The sequence below is a fragment of the Colletotrichum jinshuiense genome, chromosome 3 (genome assembly GCF_051148585.1).
Source record: "Colletotrichum jinshuiense chromosome 3, complete sequence".
Taxonomy (NCBI): Eukaryota; Fungi; Ascomycota; class Sordariomycetes; order Glomerellales; family Glomerellaceae; genus Colletotrichum; species Colletotrichum jinshuiense.
This window is the reverse complement of record NC_139310.1, coordinates 1072495-1096382: the sequence shown is the minus strand read 5'-3', so window position 1 is coordinate 1096382 and position 23888 is coordinate 1072495. Positions and strand designations below refer to the sequence as shown.

The 23888-nt window shown below is 52.3% G+C and overlaps 9 protein-coding genes across 9 annotated transcripts; 4 read left to right on the top strand and 5 right to left on the bottom strand.

The window, feature by feature from the left end:
- Window positions 1–2452: 2452 nt before the first annotated feature.
- On the top strand, window positions 2453–3493 carry EsH8_III_000321 (uncharacterized protein; the record flags this gene model as incomplete). The annotated part of the gene is made up of 1 exon (XM_083262046.1): window positions 2453–3493. The coding sequence occupies one exon, from the start codon at window positions 2453–2455 to the stop codon at window positions 3491–3493; it is 1041 nt and encodes a 346-aa protein (XP_083122533.1).
- A 705-nt stretch (window positions 3494–4198) lies between these two features.
- EsH8_III_000320 (uncharacterized protein) lies at window positions 4199–5536 on the bottom strand (the record flags this gene model as incomplete). Its single annotated transcript, XM_083262045.1, has 1 exon — window positions 4199–5536. One exon carries the CDS (start codon window positions 5534–5536, stop codon window positions 4199–4201), a length of 1338 nt encoding a protein of 445 aa, XP_083122532.1.
- A 503-nt stretch (window positions 5537–6039) lies between these two features.
- On the top strand, window positions 6040–7590 carry EsH8_III_000319 (uncharacterized protein; the record flags this gene model as incomplete). Its single annotated transcript, XM_083262044.1, has 1 exon — window positions 6040–7590. The coding sequence occupies one exon, from the start codon at window positions 6040–6042 to the stop codon at window positions 7588–7590; it is 1551 nt and encodes a 516-aa protein (XP_083122531.1).
- Window positions 7591–8114: 524 nt separating this feature from the next.
- Window positions 8115–9094, bottom strand: EsH8_III_000318 (pyrroline-5-carboxylate reductase dimerization-domain-containing protein; the record flags this gene model as incomplete). The annotated part of the gene is made up of 3 exons (XM_083262043.1): window positions 8115–8419; window positions 8492–9004; window positions 9055–9094. The coding sequence occupies 3 exons, from the start codon at window positions 9092–9094 to the stop codon at window positions 8115–8117; spliced, it is 858 nt and encodes a 285-aa protein (XP_083122530.1).
- A 1618-nt stretch (window positions 9095–10712) lies between these two features.
- EsH8_III_000317 (amidohydrolase) lies at window positions 10713–12333 on the bottom strand (the record flags this gene model as incomplete). The annotated part of the gene is made up of 3 exons (XM_083262042.1): window positions 10713–11473; window positions 11527–11579; window positions 11636–12333. The coding sequence occupies 3 exons, from the start codon at window positions 12331–12333 to the stop codon at window positions 10713–10715; spliced, it is 1512 nt and encodes a 503-aa protein (XP_083122529.1).
- Window positions 12334–14178: 1845 nt separating this feature from the next.
- Window positions 14179–16307, bottom strand: EsH8_III_000316 (uncharacterized protein; the record flags this gene model as incomplete). The annotated part of the gene is made up of 2 exons (XM_083262041.1): window positions 14179–14258; window positions 14351–16307. 2 exons carry the CDS (start codon window positions 16305–16307, stop codon window positions 14179–14181), a joined length of 2037 nt encoding a protein of 678 aa, XP_083122528.1.
- Window positions 16308–17381: 1074 nt separating this feature from the next.
- EsH8_III_000315 (uncharacterized protein) lies at window positions 17382–18052 on the bottom strand (the record flags this gene model as incomplete). Its single annotated transcript, XM_083262040.1, has 2 exons — window positions 17382–17782; window positions 17845–18052. The coding sequence occupies 2 exons, from the start codon at window positions 18050–18052 to the stop codon at window positions 17382–17384; spliced, it is 609 nt and encodes a 202-aa protein (XP_083122527.1).
- Window positions 18053–20048: 1996 nt separating this feature from the next.
- On the top strand, window positions 20049–21407 carry EsH8_III_000314 (aromatic ring-hydroxylating oxygenase subunit alpha; the record flags this gene model as incomplete). The annotated part of the gene is made up of 3 exons (XM_083262039.1): window positions 20049–20860; window positions 20919–21144; window positions 21204–21407. 3 exons carry the CDS (start codon window positions 20049–20051, stop codon window positions 21405–21407), a joined length of 1242 nt encoding a protein of 413 aa, XP_083122526.1.
- Window positions 21408–22449: 1042 nt separating this feature from the next.
- EsH8_III_000313 (isopenicillin N synthase family dioxygenase) lies at window positions 22450–23629 on the top strand (the record flags this gene model as incomplete). The annotated part of the gene is made up of 3 exons (XM_083262038.1): window positions 22450–22486; window positions 22549–23216; window positions 23285–23629. 3 exons carry the CDS (start codon window positions 22450–22452, stop codon window positions 23627–23629), a joined length of 1050 nt encoding a protein of 349 aa, XP_083122525.1.
- Window positions 23630–23888: the final 259 nt, after the last annotated feature.

Genomic DNA, 23888 nt, shown 5'->3' with positions numbered 1-23888 from the left:
AGCCGGGTAAGTCATGATGGTCCACAGTGAGCAGGCGGAGTGGCTTCCGACGGAGTCTCGACCTCGCTGGAGCTCCCCAATGTTTCGTGGAATGACGGTATATAGCAAGGGAGTCGCGAGATTGTGAAGTGTCCTGGACGTCTTGGGGAGAGGATGGAGGTGCCGAAGTCGATGGGCATACATCCCAGGACGAGTTATCTTGTTGAGGATCCTGTGAATAAGAGACCCTCGGTGGAGGAGAGGTCGGTCTCACTTTTACTCTCCGCCAGGCTGTCTGACGACGGTCGACGGATCGGGTAATCTATTCGTCGTGGCACCCCATCTTTTGTCGTCCCATGTCTGAACCGGGGAGAGCAAACCCTCCCTCCCTAATTCCTAATCACAACAAGCTTAACAAGGAGGAGTCTGCATCCCGGCGCCTGAGCCTTTGTGTGCGGGGGTACGGCGGGTTTGTCCCCTCGGGCCCTGGGGGTTCCGGGGCCACATTAATCCTTGCGTGTTGAGAAGAGGATTCCAAGCAAGTGCCTTGGCCTGGGACAACTCTCCGCCGCCACAATTCCAAACCATGGCTGAACCAAGTCGGGTTTCGCCACTCACTCGCACTCTCTCAACTCTCGCACTCTCCTCTCTCGCTCTCTGTCGCTCTCTGTCGCTCTCCCAGGCTTGCTTGTGAAGAAAACAAAGGGCCCATGCACGCCCGCCTGTGCGCGACGCCGGCGGAGGTTTGCCGTCTGCTCCGTAGTGGGTATCGGCCCAATGGACTCGCACGGCATGGATGGAACGGGGCAGTCGTTTCTCAGTGGCTTTCTGTAAGCCATCGTCGATTGCCAACCTGAGCCTAAGCGCCAGCCCGCGGAAGACAGGGGTGGGCTCCCCGGACCGCACTTTTGGGGGGGTTCCCGCTGGGCCGTCACATCACATGTCCTCCTCGATATGATCGCCGGGGGGGATTCGAGGCCGCTCTAAGCCGCCAGTGGGTTCTTCCCCCTCACCGTGATTGGACTCCCGGCGACCGCTCCGAGAACCTCCCTTTTGTGGGACTGTGCGAGAGCGCATCGCGATATCTCTCCCACCTTTTCCACCACCAATTCTTTTCCCGCATCGTATCATCCAACAAACCCCCTTCGGCTGTCTCAGGAAAATGGTACGAAATGCGCAGTTCAGCCAGAGCAGGCTAAGACAAGCATTAGGCCCGCCCCAACGTTGTGTGTTCAGCTACCCGGACACACCGTCGCAAGCAAATACCTATCCCCCTCCCCTCCTCCCCCCGGCCGAAGCGCTCCCGCGGCACGGATCAATAAATCTGAACCCATGTCACCACCCCCCAATGACGCTCAGCTCCCGGCCTCCCACCCCCGGGAAGAAGATTGTCAGCGACTCACCCTGCCTGCCTGCTTTGAATTCCTCATCAAGACCTACAGCACCCTAGTTGCTGTTGTCTCAATCCAGTGTCTTACGTCACACATCCATGGGGTGTGCGGATGTGACTTATCAGCAAATGCTAAGCCCCTCCGGGAGCCATCGACTGCACTTCCGATCTGCCGGCTGCATGTCGCCTTGCCGTTTTGGACCATGACCCTCACCACCCGGGGCCCCTTCAACAGGCACGAATTCGTGATATCTGATTCCGTTAGGGCCGTACCTCCTGCAGACATCCTACCTGTCAGATATCGAATGTGAGCGACTGGGAGGCACGCACACTGCCACCTGCCGGATGCCACCAATCACCTCCCGCCTAGTGGCATGCATCCTGCCCACACACGAGTTGGGGTCGACATTTGCAAAAAGATGGCGTCCGTGATATCATCTCACGCCCGCCTCACTTCTCGCCTGGTCAGATGACCGGCTCAGGTGCGGTGAGACATCGTCGACGACAACCAAGGACAACTAGCCTAGGAACAGGCCCAGGACATGGCGATAGCGTTTTCTGGGGGACCCTCGGTTTGAAGTCTCACTCGAAGTGGTCTGGACTGTCCCTGAGATCCTTTTGACGACACCAACTGTCAAACCGCATGCGATGCCCTAATCGCATCCATTGGCAACCCTTCTCGTCATCCCACCGACCCCGTCCCGCTCCCTGAACCATTCCGGCACGGACTCAGTCCATTCCCAGGGGAAAAGAAAATATAGAAATGGTACTATCTGATGGAATGGAAGTCTCTACTCATGCAAGCTCCCGTTGACACCAATCATCGCCTGTAGATCGTGGACTCAAGGTAAATCATAGCTCAATTTTGTCACTCGGTGCTCTTTGAAGCATCCACTTACTCCCGTTCCCAGAAGCCTGAGATCCTATCTCGCTCTAGAAAAAAAAAGTCTTGTCGACATGATACTTAAAACAGGCCAACTCTTTTTGCTTCGTGAGCAGTTCTCTCGAAGCCACAGCCCTACAGAGGCAGAAGCTCAAATCAAGAACCCCACGCATTCAGCCAGGCAAAAACCAACCGCAACTATGGCCCCATCAACTGAGAAGTCTCCCAGCAATCCCAGCAAAGAGGACTACGTCCGCCAACTCACCCCTTACGACAAGTTCGTTTCCAGCCTGTCGAGGAAGGGGTTGCCCGCAAGCTTCAAGGTCGTCAACATGTCCGACCTCGAAGTCGCCGGCACCCTCCCGGGCAAGACCGGTGCCAGAATCGTCACCAGAAAACCCCCCAGCTCAACCCCGCCGCCAAAATTCGTCTTCAAGGGCATGGACTTTGAGATATACAAGCGGGACACCAAGGACTTCAGGGAGCACCAGGAAAAGACGCTCCTCCGCGAGATCCGCACACTGTACACCATGCCGCCCCACCCCAACATCATGCCGTGCCCAAAGACCCTTGTCGTCGTGCAAGACGAGGACAACAGGAACCGCGTCTGCGGCTTCTTACAACCCCTATTTGAGAAGGACTCGGTCGACGAGCAGGTCATGCGCGCGAACCGGGCCGGCCGACGGCTCCCGATAGAGCTCAAGGGGAAATGGTGCTACCAGATGGCCCTCGCTATACAGCACACGCACCAGGTCGCCAACAGCTACCACATGGACCTGAAGCCCGGAAACATCCTCGTCGACGACGAGAACAACCTGCGGCTCATCGACTGGGAGCAGAGCGGCGCTTCAATGTTTACGCACTCGCCCGAGGTCACCGTCGACCAGGAAGCCGAGGAGTCGGCCGCCAGCGGGGGCGCGAAACCCCGGATCATCTACACGCCGCACACCGGCCCGCCGCGCCAGAACCAGAAGTGGGGGTTCCCCAACTGGAGCGTCTTCCCGGACTGGAAGCAGACCTGCCCCCGCGCGGCGGAGCTGGCGGAGGTCTTCAGCCTCGGCAGGACGATGTGGATGCTGCTGGAGCAGGTCGAGCAGTCCGCCGACCAGACCATCTGGACGACCATGGCGAGCGACGTGCCGGCGGAGTGGAAAGACATGGTCCTGCGCTGCGTCGAGCGGGACCCAAACGACCGGCCCGAGCTGGACGAGCTAGTCGAGTTCTGGAGGAAACAAAGGTGAACTCCCGGGGACGAGAGGAAGAAGAAAGAAAGAAAGAAGTCTCTGCATTCTTGGCCTTCGTGTAACATTATAGAAGGCGGTAGAACATGGGGCGGCAATTTCTAGACTATAACTAACGACAGGACACCGGACGCCGCGTTCCGGCAGGCCCCAATAGGCCCAGGCCCAGGCCAGCAACCAACCGGACAATGACTCAGCTATGCTTGGGAGGGATACTTGCAAGATTTTTAAAAAAGACCAAATATGATCAACAATTTTTCTCCGTCACATTCATGCTATCGTTGGGGTTTTGCAACAGTGGAGTTGTATTTGCCTGTGAACTATACAATCCCGGAGTAACCTGGCATCGCAACGCATGCTGAATTAGGCAAAGGATTTAAAGCACTAGTTCCATAAGCAATGGATGGTAGTGCGTTGGACATCCTTCCATCTACAGGGGAGCAGGAGCCGCATCAAACCGACGGCCGCATTTTAGGTTGCGGGTGGCACATCATTTATGGGAAATTGGATACCGATCCCCGTCTTGGCGGTCTCAGTCCCATCATACACAGTATGGATATGGCAAATAGTACTGGGGCCTATTCAGCTCGATACAAACGCATAAAGATAGAGCCCTCCGGCAGCCAGATGACCTTTTTTAGTTCTTGTATCTTTGAATGGGATTTTCTTACGTCTCTGCGCCACTGTGAACAGGAATTACTAACACTACGTTATGTTGACCAAGTCTTCAGTGACATTTTCCGCAGTTATTGGAGGAGATGGACTCATGTCCCCCCGGAGCATGTTCAAGCCCAGAGGTATTTCATGGTAAGGCTCAGGTAGTCCTTGCTCGCCGGACAGTGAGGCAAGAGACGCCGACTCTGTCGGCAACTCTTTGATTAGGTGAAGCATGCCGTCCTTCTGGTCCCACCCGGCTTCCCATTCTAGCCCAAGCAACGGATAAGCTGCTCGGACGCTGTCGATACTCTCCCCGGTATGCGCATACCTGTAAGCGTCGACCAGGTCGGAGAGCTCGTACTTTGGTTTCGGGGGAGCATCCCCGCGCTTCTTTGCCAGAGTCTGCCCAAGGCCGACGTACCGCTCCGCAACCTCATCCTCTAGTAAGGCGACGATCTCGTCAAGGTCTGCCTCGCCGTCGGCAGTCTTGATCAACACCCTTCGGCCCAGCCTTGCCTCGGCCAGAGTCCACATCCTCGTGATCCACCGGCCCAGGGAGAGGACGACAGCCACGTCGATCAGACTGCCGGTCTTGAGCTGCAACGCGAGGCTGTCGAACACGAAAACCTTGTCCGCGTTGCGGTAAATGGTGCTGAGGTTGTTGATTACGCCAACGCGCAGCGATTCCGTATCGGCCTGTTGAGGCGGGGTCATGTCCTCGAGGATTTCCGGCATGGCGAGCACGTCCACCCACAGCCACGTCGCGCCGCACCGTTCGAAGAACTTTAGGAAGTGCGTCTTGTGGATGCCCTTCTTCCGCAGGGCCAGGTCCACCTTGCCGAACCCCTCGGGGCTGTTCCAGCCCATCGTCTCCTCCCACACGTGGGACATGACCGAGTACCCGGACGTCATCACCTGGAACACGCCGTCCCGGTTGACGCAGAGGGCCGCGCGCCGGTCGACGGACTGGCGGACGAGGCCGACGGGCGCCATGACGTACTGGTCGAACTCCGAGGCGAGGCTCAGCAGCTTCCCGAGGGCGTACTCGTCCCACGTCTGGCGGAAGACGGAGAACGTCCTCTGCTTGACCAGCCGCACCGCCGAGTGGACGACGAGGATGGGGATCCCCAGGCCGAGCCCGATGCCTACGCACGAGTATATGAGGGCCCTTTGGCCGAAGCTGAGGCCGGTGTACCGGTTGAACTCGCGGCCGCACGGGTTGTGGTTGGGTTTGCCGGGCGTCAGCTGGCGGAGGACGGCCTCGACGTCGGCGGGCGCCCAGGCGCGCAATTCGATGCCGGAGGCCCGCGTGGCCCTCCAGGCCCCGATCCCGTGGCGCTGCAGCAGCTCGCGGAGGCGGGTCTGGTCAAGGCTTTCGGAAGACATGGCAGCCTGCTGCAATAGAGTTGCAATGGCAAGATTTTGGAATCCTCTACTTTTTTTTTTGTTACCGTCGCTATGTTCTTGCTACTGTCGAGTCCCTTTTGAGCTTCTGATGGGTGTCATGGGCGTTTCGCCAGCCTTACGCGGATCATCAGGCAACTGATCAGGCGGCTGGGACACCGGAGGGATAAATAATGGGGCGCAAGGCGGCCGGGATGCGGAAGGCGGCTATACATAATACGGACCAATTGTCGTCGTTTTTGGGGTAGTCTTGGGAAGACATGGCAATACGAGCTAAACCCCCGGAGGGTAAACTATCGAATCGAGCTACTAATTATGAACATTTCGCCAAGTGACACCTCGCACGGCATCTGAACATGCACAGTCGATTGGATCGCTAAGAAACTTGGACCGGAATCACTCGTCCAGGCCTCGCCGCGAACCTCACCACCGCCGGCCCCCCAAAACTCGATTGAGCATTCGCCTCGAGCACTCAGGCCGTCAAGATGTCTTCCAACAATGCTTCCGCGAATTCGAGAATCAGAGAGATTCTGATGAGGCGCGGCATCAATCCAACAACATCTCGGCAAGTCGCGCTGAATGAGCTTAGAGGATGGTCGGCCACAGCCGTCGAGGGTATTTTGGACAAGATCAAGAGGCCCTCGGTAGATCACTGCCCGTTAAAGGACACGAGCCCGGACCCCGACGAGGCTTTCATCAGGCGGCAACTTTCCGGCTGGCTGCCGCCCGCGTGGGTTCGGCCGTCGCTGGACTTGGTCCGCCAGGCCGTCGCGGAGAAGAAGGCTCTTTGCGTGAACAGACGGTTCCAATGGAAACTCTGCGACTCGGGCTATTACGCAATTTCTCACGTCTGGGGAGAGGGGATCCGGGCAGACTTCAAGGGGCGCGGCCTTACCCGCAAGCACCTGTCCAGGATCTTTCAGGTTCTCGACGGTCACGAAGCCGAGTGGATCTGGCTGGACGTCCTTGCGGTGCCAAACGCCGACCCGGCCGGGCTGAACCTGAGCGAGGAGGAGAAGGCGCTGCAGATCGCAGTCATCAACACGCTCCCGCAAGTATACGAGGGAGCCGCGGCCGTCGTCGTCTTTGACGCGTTGGTGCTGCAGATGCACGGCGCGTCGTCGACCGACGTCGCCGTCGGCCTGGTCTGCGGTGCCTGGATCTCGCGGGTGTGGACGTACCAGGAGATCCGGCTGGCGAAGACCGCGCTCGTTGTCACTGCAGATCGCATATTCGTCTGGGACGACATCATGAAGGACCTCCAGAAGCTGGTCGAGGACGACGAGGCGTCCAACGGCCGCCCTCCCAGATCTAGCATTTACTATTCCCTGCACCTTTCGATGGTAATTCTGCAGTACGTTCACAATGTTGGCCTGTCGCTCACCGACATATCCTTTGCATCGGCGGCGCGGCAGTCGACGTATGAAATCGACTACGCGCGGTCCCTCTTCGCACTCGTAAATCTGCCGTGGAATGCGGAGTGGACCTCCTCAGCACCGGGAATGCAAGCGATATACCAGAATCGTCGGAGGGACGCCGCACGCCTGGTCGCCATGCACGGGGTCAAAAGAATGAAGATCAGCCCGCGGTGGGCGCCATCTCGGCTAGCGGGCCTCGAGGGGACCATTCACGATGACATGGTCTGGGAGGACAGGGGACTGCGCGGGATGTGGCACAGACAGCAGATCGAGGAATTCGACGAGGTCGAAGCCGGGACAAAGCGCCGCATAATCAGACTGCTGCTGGGCGAGAGGAATTCCGATCTGTGGTGCGAGGTGCTTGTCGGCGCCGACGAGGAGGCCGAGACCATTGAGGCTTTCAAGACGGCTGTCTCGAAGGGCCGGGCGTTCATCATATGCAAGCATCGGTTTGCGGAGGGAGTTGGGTTCGAGAGAGGAACCGCAAGCCAGGCCTTGGTCGTTGAGACCGTGGACGAAGGCGAACACGACGAAGTGGACGTTCTTTTTGCCACGGCGCTGAGAGGGGTAGTAGGCGAATCGAGCGACGAGAAGATGTCGATCGTTCTAAGACACTGATCCAGTTGAGTATTTTTCTGTACCAATCTATTCAGCTAGACAGGGACCGCTTCCACTCTGCCCAACGTTGTGGCTCTCGTGACTAGTCACCTTCGACACAGAAGATAACGGCTAGACACGAAATTCAGTAACACCCTCGTGGCCAATCCGCTTTCTAATTTACGGTACAGTCTGACAGCGGCATGGGTGGACGGAGAACCCCTGCTCACTCTTCTCACAAATCATCAGCGACAAGTTTCTTTTCCTTTTTGTTTCGTTGCTCATATTTCTTTTGTTGTCCCCACTTTCTCTGCGGTGCCTTTTCCTATTTTCTTCTCTATATTCTAGACCGAAAAACCCGACAAAAGAAAGAGAAGATGAACTACCGGGCTGAAACCGCGGATGGCGGATTCGTTCCATCACCCACGTGAAGCCATGCCCATGTTCCATGTCCTTGTCGCCCGGCTACAGGCTCAACGTTTCCGTCGGCGGCTACCCGCTTTTGGCTGGGATATTTCTTGCAGTTGACGCTACAGCCGACTGCATCATTGGTTGCCCAGAGTCTTTCCAAGCTCGTCGCCGCGAGCCGTCGCAGCCTTGACGGCCTTGTCGACGATGGCTTCGAAGCCGGAGGCCTCGAAGCTCTGGAGAGCAGCGTACGTCGTGCCGTTGGGGCTGGTGACGTTCTTGCGCAGCTGGCCGGGCTCCTCGGGCGACTCCACGAGCATCTTGCCGGCGCCCAGGCAGGTCTGTGTGGCCAGGCGCTTGGCTTGCTCTGGCGACAGTCCGAGGCCAACGGCGCTGGAAATCAAGTGCTCGACCATGGCGAAGAAGTATGCGGGTCCAGATCCTGGGAGCACGAGTCAGAAATCTCCTAGGATTATTCATCTCGACCCTGTCACGAATGTGCAAAGCGACTCACCCGACAGGCCAGTGACGACATCAATCAGCTCCTCCTTATCCACCCATTCGGTTGCCTTGCTGACACTCGCCAAGAGCGAGTCCGTCAGCTTCTTCTCGGCCTCGGTCACATCGCTGCCAGCGAACAAGCCCGACGCACCCTCGCCAACCAGGGCCGGCGTGTTGGGCATGACCCGCACGACGTGAGGGACCCGGCCGTCCTCCAGGGTCAACCACTTCCGCAGAGCCTCGAGCGTGATGCCGGCCGCGATGGAAACGACCAAGGGCACCGTCTCGCGGCCCGAAGCAGCCTTGCCGAGCTCCTGGCAGACGCCCTTGGCGACCTGCGGCTTGACGGCCAAGATGGCGATGTTAGCGTCGGCGAAGGCCTCGGCGTTGGAGGTGGTCGTCTTGACGCCAATCGCCGCCATCTTCTCGCGGTTCACGTCCCACGGCTCCGAGACGATGATGTTCTGCTTGTCGATGCCCTTGCCGACCAGGCCTCCGATGATCGCGGCGGCCATGTTGCCACCGCCTGCCCCACGTTAGCAACCGCCATGCGGAGGGGGGGCGCGGGTCGCATACCGATGAAGGCGATCTTGCTGGATTGCAAATCGGTAGCCATTTTCACTGATTTAATCAAGATGGTTTGGTTCGATGAGGTGGGAGCTCAAGAGGAGGACGTGAGAGGAGAACACGATGAGTTTGACTCACGGTAATGCTGGCGCCGCTATCGGACCCACAATTTGACTCCGAATGCGTGGAGTGTGTCGCCCTTTGCCGCATTCTTGCCGTGGCTTATCTAATCAAAAGGTTGAGTCCACGAAATTGGTCAAAACTGAGGGTTGTCGGTTTTCTTAGTTCGGCAATAGGAACAGCTTCAATCAATTGACCTGGTGGAGGGTTTCATTGTTAATTTGCGTAAGAGTGCTGTCGCATTGAATTGGAACGAAAATCGGCGGCCACATTCAGTAGTCCAGGTGTGCAATGGCAGTTCGTCATCGTTTTCCCTTATTGGCCATCCCATTATAAGTTGTGGACAAGAAACAAAAAAAAGAAAGGAATATGCAGAAGAGGGTGCTAAGAAAATATCTGGTATATAGACTTAAGGAAGTTAATAGGGATGCTAGTCAACCTTAGCGAGTTGTATCTTGATTTGATACTACTCAAAAAAGACCGACATAACGCCAACCACCCGGATATTTCCGGGTCAGTACAAGAGGAAAAATTATAGAACGACACGACAAAGGTTGCGTTTACTTCATGGCTCTGATCATATTGAACTACGATGCCAATATTGCGTTTTACTATCGCTGTCTGTTCTAAGGCCGAACAGCTAGCAGCCCGTTCTGATTGTTCAAAACGTCCAGTCAACCCTTTTGGGTCCGAGAACATCCATGCCCACAAAAAGTGTTAAAGCTATTCAGGCCAGTACGCAGATAGAAGAAATAGAAGAAGTCTTCCGATGACGAGTCGCCCGTGGGTGGGGTTTGATGTCGATAAGGCGATAATAAGGTAATGCCACTCAGCAACTACATAACGATCGCTGATGCTATTGTGAAACCTTACAAGCGTACAAACAAAAGAAAACATGGCCTTGCAAAAATAGGCTTTCAGTTGAATTTCGTTATCCCGACAACTCTACATTACAAGAATGACATTTATAGTAGAATGCGTCAACCTATTCACATAAAAGCGATTATTAACAACAATTAAAAACGCCGTGTTCATGTTTCCGCCCAGACTAAAGACAAAACAGATTTCCGTATTGGAGAAGGGCCAAGTTTATGAGAATTGGCAAGGTTGATGGGGAAGACCTCTCCTCAGGCCACTGGGGTTTGGTGCTTCTCAATTGTATAAGGCACTGACTGTTGAGTACACGTATACTCATCATCAAGTGGCAAGTTACCACTGGGGTCAAGTGGGTTAAAGCATAGGAATGAAAGGTATGATACAGACCAAGGGAATTCCTTGGCCCAACATGGAACGTTTGTTTAGTGAATACGTCGGCACAAGAACGCAGCTACAGCTTTGCTATGATGTGACGATCTGGGGGGCTTGGAACTGTTAATCTGTCTTGAGTACTACATAGATGATTCTTACTCCTACTTCTGAACATTCACGGCTTCACTTAAAATAGAACTTAAGTAAGATAGCGATCCAAAACTGTTTCATATATTGTTTTCGTATTTACTGTATATTTTTCTAAACCATCATTACTGTCTAGTTCGTTGTGTACGCCACTATGTAAAACTGGTACCGTAGCCAGTCTCATCACCAGCGAGTACGTCCACCGTCAAAGGCGCCTCGTAGGGAGCACCGGAGGTGCTGAATTCTCCCTCCAGAGCCACAAAAGGGATCTCTCGCCAAGTCTGCTGGATCTTCCGCGCACTGTCCAGGAACCTCGTCTTGATGTCCGTGTAATCTGGGGCAACGAGTTTGCGGTCCTTCTTGACGAACTTTCCGTCCACGACCACGTGCTCAACATCTCCTACGCTCGCGTGCAAAATCACCGCGGCGACGGGGTCAATCCAACCAAGCAACGCCGGGCTTTCGCCATCCCAGACAATAACATCAGCCTTGGCGCCCTCCGTGATGACACCCAAGTCGGGCCGGCGGAGGGCAAGACCACCGTTGCGTGTCGCGAGAAGGAAGGCCTGATTGACGGTCATGGGCGTTGTGGTGGGCACGCGCCAGTTAGCAAGAACCTGTTGGTAGAGAAGGCGACGGGTGCTTTGCAGCCAGAGGCGGGCCTGGGTGAGGATGTCGGTCGAGTACGTGAAGTGTGTGTCAACCCCCAGAGAACCTTGGTCCTGAATCAGATGGCTGTGCGGATGGGTATGGCCGTAGTGCATCTCCGACTCTGGGGTGATGGAAATGTGCTGGTTAGTGGAGCGAAGAAGGGAAGCGCCCTGGTAAGTGAGAAACGATGCGTGAGAAAAGACGACAGGGATGCTAGTGTTCAAAACACCAAGGGCGTGGACGTCCTCTGGGCTGTTGGTATCTGGAACGAACGTCAACAGGTGCAGGGATTTAGAGAAACGAAGTTATACTTACAGCCCCAAGGCCCCTGGAGGTTGTGGGTGGTAATCACGGAGACATTGAACTCCCTGATTAATGTCAACGTCCTGTTTTTAGTTCTAAGGTAGGGGTATAAGACTCTTACTTGGCAAGGTCAATTATGGCGTTGACATCAGCAAGGACTGGATTAGGTCCGAAGAGGTCACACGCAATACCAAGGCTGGTAGCAGTACCGTCGAACTCGGCCTTGGTGGCAATATCCCTAAAGTTTACGAGCTGCTGGGAGATGGTGTAGTTGGTGACATTATGGAAGGCATACGACCAGAAGACTCTTGCGCCGCTGTCAATGCTTCCCTTCAGTCCAGCTTCTGACGTCTCGTCCGACCAAGTGTGGTGCGCGTGGTCAAGCGTCGTCGTAACACCGGCATTGAGTGCCTCGTACAGCCCAGCAAGCTGGCCGATGTAGACATCCTCGGCGCTCAGGAGGCCGGCCGCCGCATATTCGCCGTAGCGGGTAAAGTATTCGGCTAATGATGTGTTGGAGCCGACAGTCTTGAACGCAGTCTGCCAGCCATGGCGGTGCGTGTCGACGAAGCCAGGGGTGATGATCTTGTTGGTTGCGTCGACAACCTGTGTGTCGTTGGATGCCTGCGGCAGTGTCTGGTCTGCGGTGTAGATGGAAGTGATGCGGTCGTCAGTGATGAGGAGCGAGCCGTTGCGGATGACGTTGAGGGAATTGCTAGTCTCGTCAAAGGCGATAATAGTACCGCCTTGGAGGAGGATGGATGCACTAGCTAGACTGGCAGAGGCTGCGAGAGCAGCAGCCAGGTTAAAGGCGTGCATTCTGAGTAAATGAGCGGCTGGGAAGCGACCTCGTTAGTCGTGTGGAATCAAAAACCAGACATCTGAACCGTGACTTGCTCAAACTGCCGGGCTCACTTTATAGGCAACAAGAGTTCTGCTGTGGGGTTCCGGTGATGAGGAATGGGAATCCGGTACTATCGAATTCCACTTCAGTCTATTAGTAGCTTAGGTCTGTCAATGACGGCCGTTGCTCCATAATGATAGCCGGCCGGGCTCATAGTAATGTAGGTTAAATTAGCTCGCGTGACTTGCAGAAGGAGGGCCATGATGCCATCATGGAGACATGGAGGGGAACCTCCAGCACGTGTAGCAAGGGTCTGAACTCCTATGGGCGGCGGGCAGGTTCATCCAATTTTTAAGTTCGTGATTCGGAGAAGTCGGAAGTTGTTCTGCTAATTTACGTTGCATGGCATGCTCTCGCCCCATCAGAGATGTAATGCTCTGAGATAGTCCCCACCATCGTCAGCGCTGACTGAGGAGGTGATTCTTCGTTTTCGCTCGGCTAAAATTCCGTTCTGATAAAACGGCGGTAGTGAAGATGGCAACAAGGCGGGGAGTGCCACGAAAGCCGTTGGACCACCACTTCGGCAGTTTTCAGGGTCCACTGTAGTCCGGGACCGGGGCACTAGCTAATTAATTGGCGGAGTACTCCAGTGTTTTCCTCGAAACTACCGACACAAGGGACCCAAGGGATTCTAGCTACTCAGTGGTTACTGGGTTTGAACTCGTATACTTGGAGTAAAAGGATCATTCTATCTTGCCCTCGTCAGGTGTCAACCTTAGGAGTCGGGGTAGATGACCAATTCCCAAAGGCGATCAGGTTGTCAAAATATCTCAGCTGGTGAACTGGCGTCTACAGTTACCGGCTCACGTCATACTTCGGTCATGTCTGGCCCTTTGGGTCCGTCATTACAAAATTGTTTGTCACAAAAGAAGGTTTTAGGGTGGGCACATTGTCCATCTTGCCGCTAGTGCATGTGCAGGCATTCCCACGCTAGGATAAGGGGCTGGGGAATTACGGAGTTACGGATTTGAACGCGTCCCTAACCACCACAACTCTTTCGATGTTCCCAACGAAACGGTCTTTGATCCTCGGCATATATTAGGGGACATAGCTGAGGTATGTATAACGGATTATTGAACTGTTCTGCGCAACACGTTAACCAAATTGACATTGACTCTGTATGGTGGGTAAACAATACTAATCAACCCACCAATAAGCTTTCGGCCTTTTCGAGATGAAGCTCGTGCAAAAAAACACCAACTTTACTTCAAATCCTAAACGTTTGAAGCTGTTCTCACAATACCCATTATTAAATGCCCTCACCACCCGAAGCTCGTTTCTTTGTCAGTAATGCTTCTGGGCGAATGAGAAAATATTGATGCTGTAGGAACACTTGGCCTGTAGAACGGTGTTGGTATTGATTAAATTGACAAACAAACAAATGTCTGCGTCATCAGAGACGGTATCAATTCTGAAATTATCTCACTTCTTGTTGCAACACATGAAATAATATAGCGGGAAAACGCCTTACACTGAGCTAAAAACCACAATCTTCCAAGGTCTACCTCTTGACTTAGCCACCTTCCACCCGGAAAAGTGCCAACGACATTGCATCCGCCAGGACTGCACCTCCAGGACGTCTGTTAATACTAAGTAGTCTCCCCAATGGTATCTCACCACTGGGGGACGGTGACCGTGGTCTTCTAGCGGAATCACTGCCATTCGGAACCAGTAAGTTTCTCTCTGCAGGGCCAGTTGACAAACTTCGGCCGGCGTTACTTCTTCGTAATGTTGATTCCGAGCGACTTGGTGCGGAATTATCAGTATCGGGGGCTGGAGAAAGAAAATAGGGCGCTGGCGAAGCCGACTTCGGTGGAAGGAGTGCTGTACCACGAGGTGCCTCGAATCGCGACGCAGACGACGATCGTCCACGGTCACCCCGAGACGCAGGTCGTTTCTGAGAGTCTTTGCTGATTTCATCGCGAAGTAGACCCCAAATATTCTGGAGCCACTTCTGCTTCTCTTCTGGCTTCATGGAACGGAGCGGCAGGACCTCGGCGCCGCCCATTTCCCTGGTCGGCCAGGGGAAACTGACGGCCATTTCCCTTAGGGTCTCGGAGTCGAGTTGTCGCAAGACGATGCGCAGTTGAGGTTCGACGTTAGCCACAGCTTCGAATGCCCAGTCCCCCCTCTGCTCAAGCCGACCAGCAATTTGTGTCATGGCACCAATCAGCCATTCGATCGCCACATTGTCAGGGACGGTGTTCGCCTTGCTAAGGAGCCACCCTAATGTTTCGGGGGTCCCTGATTGATTCAGGATTGGGATGCTGCGCTTATCATGCTCGCGGTCCTGAAGTTTCATGATGAAGTCGTTATACTCCTTCATGGCGGTGAGAGGTAAACCGACAAACTTGCCATTATTTAAAGCATGCACGATCTCATCCCCCAGAGCAATTCCGGACTTGACACCGCTGTTGAGGCCACGACCAGGCCAGAAGTGAACCGTCATGGCAGCATCACCAGCTACTGCTACCAGGGCATGTGGTCGGTTGATGGCCTTCGAATCGGAAGGTGGGAGGTATTGAATACCCTCTCTTACAGCTTGGACGACAATTGGAATCCGGACAACGTTGATGACCTCGCTTTCTTTGAACCCAAAAAGCTTTAGGCCATCAGAAATCGACCTCCACAGCGAAGTCTCCCTGTTCTCCGAAGGCGCAAAGACCTGGTTTTCTGTAAAGCCCCGTGGAATGCTTCCGTCTGGTTTTCTTAAGCAACCTGGGTAGCCAAAGGTCACGGGCTGGCCGTCTTTTGCTAGCATTTTATGCCACTCATCTTCTGTAAGCTGCATATTAAGATACCCGCGTCCGTCAAAGTCGCTTGCATTGAGGAGATAACGGGTCTGGCCGAGTGTGAGAAAGACGTTTAAAGGTTGGGACCAAGGCAGGCCAGCCGGCCTATCGAATGCAAGGCCGAGGGCGTAACTTCTTCCGCGTTCATTCTCATAGCCCTGGAAGTATGACTTGCGAATCCAGGATGCAGCTCCATCAGCTCCTAGAAGCACGTGGAAATCACCAACCTTTGAAAGGTCTTCGCGTGTCACACCTTCCGCGTGGAGGTAAATGAGACCCTGGAACTCAGACGCCTGACATCTCCGAAGAAGCCGGTCCTCGACCTTTCGGATTTGGATATTCGCTGAGCCGGGCCAGACGCGTTCCGGACGTCCTTCAAAGAGAGCTTGCTGAGTTGGTTGACTCATCAACGTTGTGACAGACTCCTGCAGTGTGACTACTTGATCACGTCGTCTGGCTGTGGGTGGATAATCGACGTATGTGCCTTTGGGTCCTGTGGTCACCACCCATCGCCTTTCATAAACGTGCACCTGGATCTTTCCGGCGCCTTTCTCGGCGAGAGAAATAGCAGACGCAAGGGCTGTCGGACCACCGCCCACAATGGCTACTTTCAGACGACCAGATGGGTACTTGTGAACCACCCCATTCACCGGTGTGGGCTCGATGTTTCTAGAGATTGTCGGGTCGAAAAAGAAGTCGAGAACCATTCTCGTCTTCTCAGAGTACATAGACTCCGGGATCCTGGCCTTGATAAGCATGAAGCGTACACACTGGAGCAGCGGCGTTGCAGCAAAACTGGTGTGTCGATTTGCAAAGATCTTCGTCTGGACCGCGGCGGCCAGCGCGGGTATCGAGCGATTTTGCTGGTTGACTACAATCGCCTGCAGGTCGATGCTTATGACGGGATCAGGATTCATCTTGGCGAATCTCAAAAGAAATATCTTGGCCCTCTCCAAGTCGGTTCGGCCGTCGCCAAATCCATCACTACCCCACGCATCTTCGAATAATTGTGGGAAAACGATCTCATCGTGAGAATACGTTCGTGGCTGACCATGGCCTCGAGGGTGGAAACCGGCAGGGGAGAGGCTGCGAGGCATATTGAAATGATGCAAAAAGAGTATGTCAAAAGCTGGGTCAGAATTGATTTGTTGACAAAACTGGGCGTTGATTCGGTCTGATTCCAACTTGAAGAGAAACAAGTGCGGAAGAGCAGATGGCGACAGCATTTAAGATCATATCTAATTCTATTTGCGATAAAGTACATACCAAACAATACACAAAATCCTAGCGGCAAGGAGATAGATCCATAATCTATTCCTGACAGTATAGGTGTGCTTCTTAAAGACATGAGTAGTGGATGAGCGAAGGTGTTCGTCCAAAAACGACAAAGCTAAATCGGCAGCTAAAAAGTGAGTCAGATTTAAGGCTCTTGGCCTATTTTTGCAACGGGGTGCTAAGTCCCTGGGGCAAGAACGGCTGGTAAACCGGCTAGCCGTCAATGCTGACTTTGCAGCAATTGGAGAAATGAAATTCAACTCAAATTCGTGTCCTTGGGTCTTTCATGGCCCTTGCTAATTTCTCAACCAACGTGCTGTACTAGATGAGGAGCTTGATATAAACCTTGGCGCATCTAAGCCCTGTGACGGACTTCCTGCATGCAATTCTCACGTGGGCATGGAAATTTCGTCACGACAGGCTGAGCGTTAGGTGGCTGGACTTTACCTTTTCCCGGAAAGTCAGCGTCCGAGGGGCTGAGATACGGAAAGGTAAATACCGATCCGTCCGTGGGGGCTGTGAAGCCACACTGTCTTAGATCGTGGTTTGTGGCTAAGTCGCACATGTTTCCTGGTAATAATCAGAGCAAAGCCGCCTTCATCGACTTAGTACAGATAAGCAACGTCGGGAGTCTCATGGGAAGGGAAATATTTTCATGTGAAAACACCCTGATCTTCTTTATTTCTTTACTTTTCCCTTCAGTTTACTGTGATCATGACGGCTAGCAATCCTGGCAATAAATATGTATTTAACTCACACACTTGATAGGAGTGGTTCTTCAGAGTTGAGATAAACAAGTATGGCCAACTTTATTAGAGACAAATAATGCTATCTGAATTTGAAATATGGGATAACTCCAAAAAGCAAACTGCCGATCCAGGATTTCTTCCGCTGGTTTAATTCTTATGTAGCCAGTCTCGAACCTTGATGTTGGGGCTCATCTTTGACTTGTGACTATGTTTATGCTTGTTATCCCAGATTAAAGTCGCTTCTCCAGTCTTAGGGTTAGGGACCATGACTTTGATATTGTTCTTTGTATCCACATCAATGATTGCTGGAATCATGATGCTTGACTCCTCGGCAACTATATTGTCTTCGCCGTCGAGGTCATGGACAAAATCGGATCCGGCGCTAGGATGACTTCGGCTTGTAGCAGCACTTGTGGGATAGTTAAATGTGTAAGTAAATGTGGATGCTTCTGGCTGTTGCTGCTGGAGACGAGGGATTTGTTGGGTGGGCTGCAGGTAGCGATAGTCTTGATATGGTGACGAGGGGGAAAAGTCCCATTCAATTACCCCTGTCTAACAGTAAGTAACAAGCCGAGGACGGATGATCTTCAAAGCAATCACCGGTACTAACCTGTCTCGCTTATGCGATTTCTGTAGTAAAATCCTCGTCCATCGCCATCGAGTGCCCACGCAGACCAAGGCCCAGCTAATGGCGGAACACATTGTTCTTCAACCACTGCCTCCTCTTTCGTTACTTCGTATGTTGAGTTTCTGGGTGGACGTTTGCTGTGATAATGTTTGCTTGCATGCCCTTTGTGATGAGTATGACGCTGCGTCATAGCGATGTTATGGGTTTAAAATCGGAAGCTGTCTTTTAAATCCAAAGAACCTTGTGACGTACCGCGCCAGCAGCTATTGGTTGCAAAGATAATGGAGTCCTTTATACAGACGTGTGTGTGTGTGTGTACATGGAGCGGACGAAATCAAAGTAATGGAAATAAAAACCACTTCAAAACAAAATGGGGCATCGTGTGATTAAGTATAAAAAGCGTCCGAATTCATCCGATAAATTGAGCCTCAGAGGCATGATTCTGCCTTCTGTCTAGACTCACGTGGGGTGATTTAGAAGACCGACCACCCCATAACTTGATGGGGGGTCGGGTCAGGTAAGGCAGCCATGGCGTTGAACCGGGCAGCAAAAAAAGTATGAATGTCAATTCGGTTTATCATATTGACGAATTACAATGCCAGCCTAAGATGCATCTCAACAGTTTGAGCTCCTTCATGCATATAAGCCACACCATTCTGCGAATCAGGTACGGTCATATACCATGCATTCACGTTCACTGCCTGCTGAATCGTGCATGGCAACCTTATTCAGTGGCCGTGGTTCACGTTTGCTGCAGCTCACTAGACCTGGAGCCTAAAGCAGACCTCAGTATCATATGACATGTCACAGCCGAATTCGAGTCATCGGGGCTTATTGTTCTGCCGATGATCCAGCCCGTAGACTCTGAGACTGGTACACAGAGGGAAGCCGGCGACGTGGGCGAATCAAACTTACATCTACGCTTACGGCGAACCACCAAGCCTGGCGGCCCAACCCAGAGGACGGTGCTGTTGCCTGACGCCACATAGGGTTTGTTGGGTAAGGCATACATTCTCAAAATTTCCAATTTGAAATTACGGATTGATGTAATTTCATCATCGCTGATCAGGCAGTTCCAAACTGCACAGCCCGCATTCGACTTCAAGCACGTGCTCTAGATACCTCACCAATTAGAAGGAAATCCGGATTCACGGCTTATTGCTCAATTTCAAAGATGAAACGTGCTAAGGGTTTGCATCTTTACTTTATAAGTCACCAAGTCCAACTGGAGTTTCCACGCCAGAAAAAGAAAAGAAAAGAAAAGAAAACAAACCAACAGATTTTCGATTCAGAACTCCAACTGAGCTTAAGGAAACGCCCCAGCGAGGGTACATCTAGAAGAAAACAGGGTATTAATGCCCAAGCCCATCTGTTTTCTTGAACTTATCTTGCAAATCCACCAGATACTATAGCCTGCCATAGCCACAATAAATGGGCTTTTGATGCTAATTCGATAAGTTATCGTCATGATGTAAAACATTTTCTTCTTAAGGATAGGTGGCCATGGAGTAGACCACGGGTACGTCAATGAACTTATCTCGCTATAATAATTTTTCTTGAATCAAAGAAATATTTATGCTTAGGAACTGGTTCAGGGGCTATCAAACCCTCTGTGATGTTTTGCTTCATCGTGCGCATCCAAGATTCGGCGATACCGCTTACTTACGGCTTCTTTCTACACACGGAATCATGTAGCCGGCGGGTTCAACACCCGCTTCATGACTTGCCACTCACAAAAATAAGCATTGGGGTTATCAGGCATACCACTGATATTCCCCGTCTCTGTCCGTTTTCCCGCGCGCCTTCGAATGCATGTTATGCTCCGAAATAGCTGCATCCGTTCTAGGTGCTTCCTTATCAGTAAGTTGGAGGGTGTGAGCCCAGGCCCCCCAGGCTCTGTACAACCCCACCCCCATTTTCATATGCATTATCGTGCGAGTCTCCAAACGGCTACCCCCACCTACGATAAGTGCTACTGAGGCAATGCTTGGCTAGCATAAAATTCCGAACTGCGGACTTAAAGCAACAGCAGCCTTCAAACCCAGTGGGTTTATGATCGAGCAGAAGGGAAGCAGGCGTACCCATTTTTTCCAGTCTGCAATTCCAGACTAGGACTTAGTTGCAATAGTCTCAACTCATTTCTATAACCTGTACCCACTAATTCTACCTACTTCGGACCTATCGAGATGTTGCGCTTTCTTGGGCTCTCTTCCGCTGCCAACGATGCAAAGCCAGAGCCTCCACGAAGTCTGCCAGCCTCCTGGTACCGGTCGCCCGAATTGCATCAGCTTGAGCGAAGGGCCATCATATCCAGAAAGTGGATCCTGGTCACGCATTCGTTGAGATTCAAACAAGCCGGAGAATACATCTCGTTCGTTTACGCCGATTTCCCCTTTTTCCTAGTTCAAGATCGCGAAGGCAAAGTAAACGGCTTTCACAACGTGTGTCGACACCGCGCATATCCCGTTGTCGAGAACCGTTCAGGCAAAGCAAGCATTCTGAGCTGCAAATACCACGGTTGGTCATATGGCTTCAAGGGGAATCTTGCCAAAGCTCCAAGATTTGATACGGTAAAGGGGTTTGACAAGAGCGAACATAGCCTCCTTCCTATTCACGTTCGAGTTGACCCGGCTGGCTTCATCTGGGTAAACCTTCAAGCAGGCGAGCCCGAGGTCAAGTGGGAAGATGAATTTGGTGGCGTTTACGAGAAGCCGAGGATGCAAAACTTCGACTTTGCCGGCGGTTACAAATACGACCACGTCTGGGACATGGAACTCGAAGCGAATTGGAAAGCAGTCATCGAAAACTACAATGAATGCTATCACTGCCCAACATCTCATCCCCTGATTGCAGGGGTATCAGACCTTACAAAATACCGAGTGCAGCCCAGCGGTGGATGCTTAGAACACGAGATTATCAACAAAAAGTCCCATGAAGAGGAAGATGAGTTCCGGCGATCCATCACTTTCTTCTACCCTTCGACATCAGTTACAATCACGTAATTAACTCAGCTACTATAACTTCAAATATAGCAAAACCGCTAACAAATCACAAAGGCAAAATTTCTTCTACATTCAGCGGATGATCCCTGTCAGCGCCACCAAAACCAGAATCGAAAATGAGGTTTACAGGTCGCACAACGCCAGTGATACTGAGTTCGCAGCTATCAACGCTTTCTATAAGCAAGTATTGGAGGAAGATCGCAAACTGTGCATTGGGGCACAGGAGAATCTGAACGCCGGCGTGTTTATCAGTGGGGAACTTCACCCTGACAAGGAAAATGTAAGACAATTCGAGCTTTCCTATAGAGTAAGAGCTAAACTGACTGGTAAATCCTGCAGGGCCCGATACACTTTCAGAAGACCGTTCGAGAGGAAGTAATGAACCATCGCCAAAGGGAGCTGGACCAAGGAGGACGGGAGATCTGGCCCGCTACTCCCAAGCTTTTTGAGAATACAAGTGGTGGAAAATTAAACGAGGAGGAGGCATTCTGTTCGGAGCTTGAGAAAGCAAGTTGCGGAGCACGGCAAGAGCTTGCATGGTAAATCCTGATCAAATGTGGCATGGTATGATGTACGGAATACGACGTTCAAAATTGTATAGCCAGCGTTTATTCCAATTTGACATTTAAGTGCTGAATAATAGTTAAACCAAATCCCGCTCTCAGTCTGATCTTCAACACATCACCAATGCAAGAATGGCCGATCTAAACATAAATTTCAATGGGGGCATTGGTTAGAATTCTCAAGCCGATGTGATAGGCTGGCCAACTACAGACCAGATCAATGAAAAACGTATTCCTTCAATGCGGCAATCCACTAGGCCAGTTCTGTAGAAGCCAGTTCACAGACAAGTCCACCAAGTCGAAGGTGGGGAGCGATATGGAACCTTTAGGTAAATGCTATGGAAGGCATTGAAAGACCGACCCTCTACGGATATCAACGGCAATGAGATCCTGTGTGGTGGGATACCGGTCCTTCTCCGGTCTTCCCCACTCAACAACCCCAACTTGAACCTCGTGGCAAGCGGCAAGCCTTTTCCCGCCCCTGCATGCAAAACCCCCCACAGGTGCATGATGGGCGGTGGTTGGGTATTATTTCGGACCTGTTTTGTTATCTTGAAGTGCATCTTATCTTTCTTCAGCATGAGGGGAAAGTGGGTTTTTGCGGGAGGGGGTGCGTGTCCGACAACGGAACGGCACCCGCGGCCTCTGGTTTGAGTAAAGCCACTTATCATTGAATCTTATCTGCCGCATTAGCCAAGCCCACAGCCGGGCGACTGCATGTCACACCTGAGATGCTATCATTGACCCCACTCTTCATCGTGACAGTCGTCGCGAGAGCGAGAAGCCGAGACGCGACCTGGTAGCAGATGATCTTGAATGTTTGCAGATGCTTGAAGGTTTGCATTGTTCCTCGCAACTATAATTGTAAGGATCACACGGGGAAGTTGAGGGTTGCTTTACTGAAATACAGAGACAGTCTAAAAGGTGCAAGACCTCTACAATTTGAGACGTCCACCATATTTCCTCAGCACAGCATTGTAGCTATCAACAACCATCCACATCTGATCCTTGCCTAAGGTACAATGGCTACTCTTGAGATTCCAATCATCGACTTCTCCGGTAAGTACAGCTTGATTGGTCCAATGACCTCTTGTGGTTAGTTAACTGCTGACAACTGGCAGGGTTCTACTCAGAAGATCCAGCGGAGAAACAAAAGGTTGTGGACCAAGTCCGTGACAGCTGCCTTTATAATGGTTTTTTCCAAATCATTGGCCATTCTGTACCTCTGGCACAACAAAAGAGGGTCATGCAGAGCGCCAAGAACTTCTTTTCTCTGCCTCTCGAAGAGAAGCAGAAGGTTGGCAAGGAGAACAACACTTGGAACCGCGGCTATGAGATGCTGAGGTCACAGATTCTCGAAGAGGGTACACAGCCGGAACTCAAGGAAGGATTTTACATTGGGGCAGAGATCCCTGAGACCCATCCGTACTTTGTGAACAAGAAGCTCAACAGCGGACCTAACCAGTGGCCCGAGGGGCTGGGCAGCGAGCTTCAGAACTTCAGAGATTCCTCAATGACGTACTACTCTTCGGCGCTGAAGTTGGCTGCAGACTTGATGAAGGTGCTTGCACTTTCATTGAACTTGGATGAGAACTACTTCTCCAAGTTTATGGATGGAGCTGTGGCAACGATGAGACTTCTGCACTACCCGTCGCAGCCAAAGGACGCAGACGAGAAACTGACGCGCGGCATTGGTGCCCACACGGACTTTGGGGCTATTACCATGCTTCTTCAGGATGAAGTAGATGGTTTGCAAGTATGGGATAAGAAGAACGAAACATGGATTGATGTGAGTAGAGCCAAAATGTCCCGCATCCGTCATTGAGCGGCTTTTCAATGCTGATAATATACGCATAGGTCCCGCCAACCGAGGGCGCATTTGTCGTTAACTTGGGCAATCTCATGTCTAGATGGACCAATGAGATATACAAGAGCAACATTCACAGAGTCATCAACAAATCCGGCAAAGAACGGTATTCTATCCCTGTCTTCGTGTCCGGCAACCCTGACTACCTCGTCGAGTGCATCCCTACTTGCAAGTCGGCAACCCAGCCAGCAAAGTTTGGCCCCGTCACAGTTGAGCAAGCGGTTTCCGCATCTTATGCAGAGTCTTATGGAAGGGCGCAGTTGTACAAGCAGGGGCTGGAGCAAGCAACGGCTAGCAAGCTGCAACCACAGCCAGTACAAGTCGCTGTCGCGTGAGAGTAAATGTTTAGCCTTGTAGAGAAGTACCTCAGAAGCCGCACAATGAACTATCTGGTCTAGCCATTCATAGTGCCACCAATGTGCCCCTATCGCTGAAGTTCCGAGAATCGTTCATGGGGGATGGGGGATTCGGCTGCTTGGTTCCATTCCCTCGTGTTTAATGCAGGCGTAGCTCCCCCACTCTTGCTCACCCCTCTTGGCATGATATGACATGCTCACGCACAACACACTTTCGGGATTAGCATGGCTTAGATGG